This window comes from Coffea eugenioides, chromosome 8 (assembly GCF_003713205.1).
Source record: "Coffea eugenioides isolate CCC68of chromosome 8, Ceug_1.0, whole genome shotgun sequence".
In the NCBI taxonomy this organism is placed as follows: domain Eukaryota; kingdom Viridiplantae; phylum Streptophyta; class Magnoliopsida; order Gentianales; family Rubiaceae; genus Coffea; species Coffea eugenioides.
This window is the reverse complement of record NC_040042.1, coordinates 2,791,934-2,800,291: the sequence shown is the minus strand read 5'-3', so window position 1 is coordinate 2,800,291 and position 8,358 is coordinate 2,791,934. Positions and strand designations below refer to the sequence as shown.

Below are 8,358 nucleotides of genomic sequence, written 5' to 3'. Positions count from 1 at the left end.
TTGGAGAGCTTGGAAGCTTGAAGAACCTCAAAGGTGAATTGGAGATACGCAATCTGGAACTGGTAAACGGTAAAGAAGAAGCTGAGGAAGCAAATCTATTTGAAAAGGCTAATCTATTTAGGCTGCAACTTGAGTGGGCCCGTGATCGAGAAGGCGGCGACTACAACGACGAAGATGTGTTAGATGGCCTTCGACCGCACCAAAATTTGGAGGAATTGGTAATTGAGAATTTTATGGGTGATCAATTTCCTCGATGGTTAATGGAATTGCCAACAGCAACCACACTTCCCAGGTTAGCGCGTTTGGAATTTAAATGGTGCCACAGATGCAAAGAACTCCTTCCCCTGCAGAACTTTGCGTCTCTTAAAGAGCTGCAGATTTGGAGTTGTGATGGGTTGACGAATCTGCCCGGTGACATGCTACACTCTTGTGCCTCTCTTCAGAAGCTTTGGGTGGCTTATTGCAACAATCTTATCTCCTTTCCGCTTGAGTTGCAACGAACGCCTTCTCTCTTGACGCTGGAATTATTCCACTGTCCCAAACTGAAAACAAGCATGACGCCCAAAGGATTTGGTTTCCTAACCAGCTTAAGGGAGCTTAGCATTGGTCCCTTCTCAGATGATGGTGATGATCATGAAAATTCTTCAATTTACAATGAGTTTGATTGGTCTGGATTGATATCCTCCTCCTCCTCCTCTTCGTCATCCGCACTCCGTGGATTAGAATTAATTGGGTTGCCACACGTGGAGTCACTGCCACCTCAGATCCAATACTTGACCACTCTGACGTCACTATGTCTATGGGACTTTGAAGGTATAAAAGCTCTGCCAGATTGGTTCGGAAACTTCGCGGCTCTTGAAGTATTGGTTTTAAATGGTTTCAAAGAGCTTGGACATCTACCCTCTAAGGATGCCGTGAGCCGTCTCACCAAACTAAAACGTCTGTCGGTTTCTGGTTCTCCTCTGTTAAAAGAAAGATGCACTTCTCAGAGCAGCGGCCCCGACTCCCAGTGGTCCAAAGTTTCTCACATTCAAGACCTACACATGTGGGATTAATAACCAACTTTCATCTTTGGATCAAATTCAATCATGTAAGATTGCCTTCAATAACCTCTTTCTTAATTTGCTTTACAATCAATCTCCCCTTCTCTTCACCTCCCCCTCTGATTAACCTTCTCGTGAGAAAACCTAAAAAAGTCTCCCTTTCGTGGTTATTTTCACAATTTTCTCTTCTCCCTTTTTATCGTCCTATTTATTATCTTTCAAAGCTGCGGCATTAGCATTTCTTATTAGGTCCAAAATATTGGTGCTCTTCATTTACTCCTTATAACATAATAGTAATAACTATCAATTGCCCCCACGTGAATGGGCTGGTGGTTGGCGCCTCCTCCTCGGGACCGTTAGGTCCTGGGGTCGAACCTCCGCAGCAACATCAGTTCGCCGTGCATTTAACGTGCTAGGTCTGGTTGGTTTTGCGGCGCTAGACCCGGAGAGGCCGAGAGAAGATGGGGAATTTGAGTCACTGCCGGCCTTACGGACTTGAACCGGACATAGCTCTACCCCACTCCCGAGTCGCAAAAAAAAAAAAAAAAAAAATAAACTATTCATTAGAATGACCCCAAGCACCTGTTCTGTTTCGTGCTTTGATGTTGTACTGTATCTCTGTTCATATTCTGTTCTATGCTTTGTTTTTGTAGAATTGATAGAAGAATAGCTTCACGAACAGAGGTCAGAATTTTGAAGCTTCTTCAGCACCGTCTATATGGCTAGACCTCAATAACTTTTGGTCTGCATTTCCTACAAATAGCCTATCAACGTTTAGAACAACTAGCAGTCTAGTTTTGTTTATTTTACGTGCTCTGCTTCTGTGGATTTTAAGTTATTATTGCTAAAGTCGTCATCTCACTCTGTTTAAAATTGTGATTCTAAGGGGACTGAACTTTTACCTCTTGATAATGAACTTGCATAGTTATCTGAACTATTTGACTAGTAATTGCTCCATCGGAGACATATATGATGGTTTTCTGGCACACTTCTTCTTGATTTTGGCTTTTTAGCCATGAAGACAATTGAGGAGTTTTCGCAGCTGTTGGTCACCGCCTTCATGTTTTGGTTCAAAATTCTGGTAATTTTAGATATGCTTCTCTTCTTTCACTGCTCAATTTTGACTTTTAACCCCTTCAATATCTAATCTATTACGTATGAAACAAAAGAAATCTTATCGTCATGAAGATATTTTTGAGGTAGCCAAGGAAGGTATGCACTGTTTGAGCAATGAAGTCGCACAAAACTTGGTGGAGTATCTTCCAACATTCAACTCAAGTCTGCTTGTTGTGACTTGCTGATCTTAATGAATCCACCTTGATAGAGGCTTTTAAGCTCTCTTTGCTTTTATGATTGTCGGTTGCTTCTTTTTTTATGGTAAGTTTCTCCTTTTGGGGCTTTAGTCACAATGACAGAAAACCTGCAATTATCTAAAAATTTCCATTAGCTTTATTCTATTTTGAACGCCATCTTGAGTTTGAGTTTTTGTGCTTTGCAGTGATTTTAGGCACAAAGCTTAACAGGGAACCTCATCGATTTCTCTTACTTACTGTCTTTACTTTTTCAAAGTCCTACAATTCCTTGCTGGATGGCATTCTCTTTTTCTCTGTGCCTCAGATGGCCAAAGTCTGAGATATCCATTGGGGTATGGTTCTTTAAAACTGTCCAAACGATTCAGTGACGTGTAGTCATGATAATGAGGTGCTGATTTACATGTTTTAGAACTCAATTTGCTTCTCCGGCATACTGCTCATAGTTAGAAGTTAGAACTAACTGGTGTTTTGGTAGCAATTAAATGTGGATCTCTATTGTGCCTCAGTAGCCCACAGCTTTATTGTTCCTCAATGTGAAATGCTTTGCCTGCGCTACAAATTGCCCATTATTATTTTCATTTTATGAGTTGTAATTACTTGCTTTGTAGTTGGAACCAGACTACTATAATTGTAAACGCGACTCAGGCTCAAATGTCAACTAGAATCTGCAATTGCTCTTACTTACTGATTGAATTACCTAGCTTGTAACTTTCGAAAACTTTGTCAAATCCCGTTTCAATTGGACAGATATGATTAGGATGGCACACTACAGGCACACTTTTCTTTCTTCCTAGTGTCTAAAACCTGATAAATGCTCTATCTTTGTCAACTGGCCTCTATAAACTGCTCACCAGAGTTTCTTTTCCCAACTTATGTAATGTCTCTCAAGATCAAGAGCCATCATTACCGTGAATTTCTGCTGATGATTATGGGCAGTTTGGTTGGTGATAGAGTTTTAGAGAAACAGACTGACAATGAGAAGCTTGCAAATTTTCAAGTAAGTACTGTAAGGTTAGCGATTTTGTTTTAAATGTATTAGTAGATTTACTTAGTATCAAGTCTTATTTCCTGCTCATTAGTTTAGAACAAAGGCAACAAAAAGAAACCCTTCCTTTCCGTAAGATTCCCAGCTCAAAAATGACATGGAATTTGCTCTTCTATCTTTATTTTAAAGTAGGCAAACATGCCTTCTTGAGATTTTCAATCTAAAACCTCCTTATCCAGCCAAGTACTCTAAAAGTTCATTTGGTTATCAATTTGCTAGAAAAGAATGATAATGTGTTTACATTTATGAAATAGATTGTTAAATCAAAGTTTGACGGAAGATGGACAAAGATTTTAAGAGTCAATTTCTAGTTTTTTTGTCTCTTCAGGACAACATACTCCAGTGAAAACATTACTAAATTTTTTTAAATCCATCCAATATCAGGTGATAAAAATTGTACAGCAAGATGATTTAGTTGCAAAATATCTAAAGTTTTAAAACGTCTGCTTCCAAGATGTTGTCTAGTAATGTAACAGTAAGGACTGAAGAATTATCATTTAGCAAGTTGATTGCAGGTTGCACTTAGAGATCTCAATTGTTAATTGTACTACCTTATAGGCTGTGAATTATGGAAGTAAATTGGCAATTTTGGAGCTTTAGTTTGTTGAAGGCTAGTAGTCTGCTTTGTTGAACTTCTCTTGGCTTTTTCAGTCTGATTCAGAGAAACTTAACAAGTACTGTTTCAGGAAGAAAACAATATCGCTAACCATGTATTAAATTCAATTATGGAATACAGGTGTTCAAGAGCAGATTATTTGATGTGGACAGTTAAGCAATGTCAAAGCTGAAAACTTTTGTATTTACGTCTAGTGTACAAAATTCTTTGTGTTAAATAAGAACTAGCAGTTTACTTTTGCTCAGCTCATATGTCTGCTACCTCCAGTTGTATATCATGATTGCTGAAAGGAGCTAATTCTCTTTAAACTTGAGATTCTACAAGGATTGAAATGCTTACTCTGAACTTCCACCTCTTGGGAATGTATTTATCATCTTTCTCCAAATTAATCTGATTATTGGTATTCTTATTATGTCTTTTAAATGATGGGATTCTACTTTCTTCAGCTGTGATCTCTTTACATAAATCCAATGGTCAATCGAGTTACTCTGACTGCCCTTGGTTGTGAGATTGGTAGTCTGATAATTTATAATACCAATTATCTTCTTCCACTACTTAATTTTGGGTTTAAAGCAGTTTAATAACCAATGCATTAACTAAAACCTTAAAAAAATTGTCATGTTTAAGACATTTTCAAGCAGCAGAGACTCGGTAGACTATCCTTGAAGTTTAAGTTCAAATGCAATGATATGAGATTTTAAGAGTAAAATAGTTGTAATTAGCTCTACTTGTGGGTGCCAGTCATTATTGTTATAGAACTTTTCTTTTTTCAGTGTTTTGAACAAAAGCTAATATAGTTTTTGTGATGCTTCTGGTACTTGTGGACTGAACAGAAAGATTTGACATCTGCTTACTGATTTACGTTAGAAAAGAAGAAAAAAAAAACAAATATTGATTTAGCTTTCTGAATAATTGACTAGACAAAAATGTCATGCAATTTCGTGTTTGCCTCATGATTTGCTAATGCGAAGTCCTGAGTCTGAGTTTTCTGTTTTGCAGTTGCTGTAGGTTTATAGCTCTGTAGGGAACCTTGATGGCTCCTAATCACCGCCTTTACTTTTCAAAGTCCTTTCTTTCCTTTGAAGTATATCAAGTGATAATTGGAGCAGCAACAGAGTAGGTCTGCCAAGTAACCCTTTAATCTGAACTATAGTCCAAGAACGTCTAGGTACGTCTTTTTACCCAGACTGATTAATTAATATTGCGAACTCAAAGCGGTGAAACAAACTAATTCTTGTTTACAGATGTTTGACAATATCTTTCATAAACTTGGTCGATGGAAATGAGTAGGTTCCAGTATCAAAGGGCAAAAGCATTGATGGTACCTCCACAGAGCTCTGCCACAGCTGTAATGTCCGCATCTTTTCCTTGCTGTACAGATATTTTCAAAAGCTAAAATAATAAAGGGTTAATTGACTGCTCTCATCGATCTTGAATGTAATATTTTGTTGGGTGCTACAATGAGACCACTGTTTCAAGATGAGACAGAAGATTCATTTAGTTCACAGAGGTTTTAAAAACCAAAATTTGTTTTTCTATGGAGGGATATAATAATTTTGTGTTTTCATGGACTTGCTTAATTCTTTTATAGAATAAATCGATGATAAACCAAGGAAAAGAAGCATTAGTTCCTGCAGATGTTCTCCTCTCAGTCTATGAAAGTTCAATTTGGTGAGCTTCTATCTAACTTCTAATCATATGTTATAGTTAAATCTAGAGGCTTTCTTATGACCATGGAAGCATATCTTGTAGTTTTTTTGTTCATAGTGACTCTAACTCTTCTATATTCAATTGTCAACAATTCCAAGTGCCAGTAGAGAGGGTCTTGCTGCACTGTGTCTGTGCCATCTGGACTAAAGGCTCGCTGGCTGAGAATGAAGTCAGTTCGATCACTGATTCCATGGTCAGTTATGACTACAGGTTACTGCCTTATCCAGGCAATAATAACTGTAAGTGCACCTTACCTGATTAAGAGCAGCATGATAGAGTCATTAGAGACATAAATATAGATACAAGCATATGAAATTGTTTAACATTCTAATGACATGTATAATACCTGATAGCAAGCACCACATCCTACACCCCCTCGATATAGTTCTGATGCAGCCGAAACGTCACCGCCGTTGAGTGTTGCTCCAAACTTACCAAAGCCACATTCCCCAACTGCAATCATGTTAAGCACGATATTAAGCATGAATTCATGTCATCTAAAATTGCAAAGCAAGCAAGACAACACGCTTTCATGCTCATGTTTATAAATTTGTATATGTAGCTTGATCCTGACCTTCTGTTCCTTTTTGGTCAGAATTTGGGTAATAACCTGCCCGAGAATGGATAAAACAATCAGGACAGGTCTCAGACTTTCCAAGACTCTGCATGAAAAGGAAACATGCAACAGAGATCAAGAGCCATCTCAGGGGTGCCATTTTAGGAGTAAGTTGCAAATGCAGGGTAGAGGGATGCAAATGAAACAAGAAGTTGGTTGCAGAGGAAGTGGATGATGAGTTCTGCTGTATTTATAGAGCTAAACAAGCAAATTGCCTCCTGTTCGGTAAAATCTATGACTTTGACGTTCTGTTCAAGTTCGATTTGAATTAATGAATTCTGTCAAGTTGGTACCCAGCAACTTTCTTAGACCACTTTCTGACCTTCCATAGTTTATAATTTTTCAAGGCTGCAGTCTGGAATCTGCAAAGACTCACTTTTCTTTCTTTCTCATGGTGTCATTCTTCATTTTTCCATATGTTCGAAGAATCAAAACCACTAAAAAACAACAGATTTGGATTTCATTTGAAAGTACCATCACGTTAGAGTTAGACAACCACTTTTGTCTATTCAGCAGGGAGCTAAAGTGTTCTATTTGGAGAAGAAAACAGTCTCTTTCTACTGTTTGGTGAGCTACCACAATAGTAGAGTATCTTTTTGCACGCTGCAGATTCAGAGAATTAACGCTTGGCAAGAAAAGAATTCCAATGAAACTTGTTATTCAGCTGAAATGGACATGGCCAGGAGAGGCAACAACATACTTTTCCTTCCTAAAACATCAAATTAGTGACTGTAATTTGTGCTTAATGATGTTGATTTGGTATCAATGATGTAGGCCCTATAGGCTAATGAGATGAGAGAAGACTAATTAATCCACAAGATTAGACAAATCTATAATCCATTCAACACATCATCCATGACATGGAAAGCATATTCAGGTAGGATCCTACCCAGTTTCTGTCAACTTGGGTTGCTGCCAGGAACTGACCATCCAAGAAATTAAGTGCTGTTTCCGAGACAACACAATCAAGCCCAGGAGCTATCAGAGAGGAAAAAAAAATCATGTCCAACTTTACTGAGAATTCAATTCGCAGACAAATAAAGCAGAGGTGATTGCAAACTTCATTAGAAGGAAGTGGAACTGATGATAACTTCCAATACACGAGTTACATCAGAACTCTGTTACCAAAATAAACTTTTCTGAGCGCAGAGAATCAACTTTTTATACAAAATCAAGACCAAATACGATGATAAAAAAACCATGGAAAAAAAATGAAAGAGTCTAGATTAAAGATTTACACCCATAGAAACTCAGAACTTAACAGAAAAACAGAAAAGAAAGAACAAAAAAGACCATGCATACTAATAAATTAACCAGTTCCAGTAACACCCAAGTCCTCCTTGTCATCATCCTTGCCAGCACCAAAAACAGGACCTCCCTTGCCCACAGGATCCTCTACTTTCTCCTGAATTTTATCAACCTTAATATAGCCCTCATCCTCCTTGGAATAAAGGTCGGTTCTGGCCTTGTTCTCTCCTCCATCTTTTGATTCATACGTTGTAGCCGTATAGGACTCCTTTGGTTGTGCTCCTTGTGCCCCTGACATCCTTAATTTCACCTTATTTTAGAACAACCTTAAATCTCTCTACCTATGTTCAATAATTTTTTGTATTCCTTGGTACTGGTACCTAATTGATGGGGTTTCCTTCTTTCTTGGTTTTTTCCTTAAAATCCATCTATGGCATCCTAGGATGAACAACAACTTTTATTTGCTTCGAATTTTGATCCCTTTGTGCCACGTTTCATGTTGCTAGTTTGTGTTGTGCATGCTTGAGTGAGCGATCTTAGATGTGTTACACGTCCACAACCTTTGTATTATACGTGTTACATGCTCATCCGTGCTACGTACAGACTGTTTTGCAAAGGTTTCGGCCTACATGAAACTAGCAAGTGCTCTAACAATTCTGCACAGAATCATACGAAGTTGTCCAGGGGCGATTTTCACATTTGATTTGAAGGTAGGAACCGGGTCCAATAAAATTAGGACAAATCGTTGAAACGTTGCTTACATTTTG

The 8,358-nt window shown here is 38.1% G+C and overlaps 2 protein-coding genes and 1 pseudogene across 2 annotated transcripts in view; 1 reads left to right on the top strand and 2 right to left on the bottom strand.

Annotated features, from left to right (window-relative positions):
• LOC113779487 (putative disease resistance protein RGA4) overlaps nt 1-4,368 on the top strand; it is a 5,967-nt gene extending 1,599 nt beyond the window's left edge. Inside the window, exons 2-6 of the mRNA XM_027325072.1 lie at nt 7-1,045; nt 2,057-2,420; nt 2,542-2,688; nt 3,246-3,353; nt 4,138-4,368. Coding sequence (XP_027180873.1) covers nt 7-1,045; nt 2,057-2,072 — 1,055 coding nt within the window. The 3' untranslated portion in view covers nt 2,073-2,420; nt 2,542-2,688; nt 3,246-3,353; nt 4,138-4,368. The remainder of the gene's footprint in view (nt 1-6; nt 1,046-2,056; nt 2,421-2,541; nt 2,689-3,245; nt 3,354-4,137) is intronic.
• Nucleotides 4,369-5,316: 948 nt separating this feature from the next.
• Nucleotides 5,317-6,740, bottom strand: LOC113779486 (annotated as a pseudogene).
• A 587-nt stretch (nt 6,741-7,327) lies between these two features.
• On the bottom strand, nt 7,328-8,061 carry LOC113781561. The gene has a single exon (XM_027327516.1). The coding sequence runs from the start codon at nt 7,887-7,889 to the stop codon at nt 7,653-7,655; it is 237 nt and encodes a 78-aa protein (XP_027183317.1). The 5' UTR covers nt 7,890-8,061; the 3' UTR covers nt 7,328-7,652.
• Between the last annotated feature and the right edge of the window lie 297 nt (nt 8,062-8,358).

What these genes read in the sequence shown, in the direction of transcription:
- LOC113781561 (XM_027327516.1), bottom strand. Translation starts at nt 7,889, where the DNA reads ATGTCAGGGGCACAAGGAGCACAACCAAAGGAGTCCTATACGGCTACA.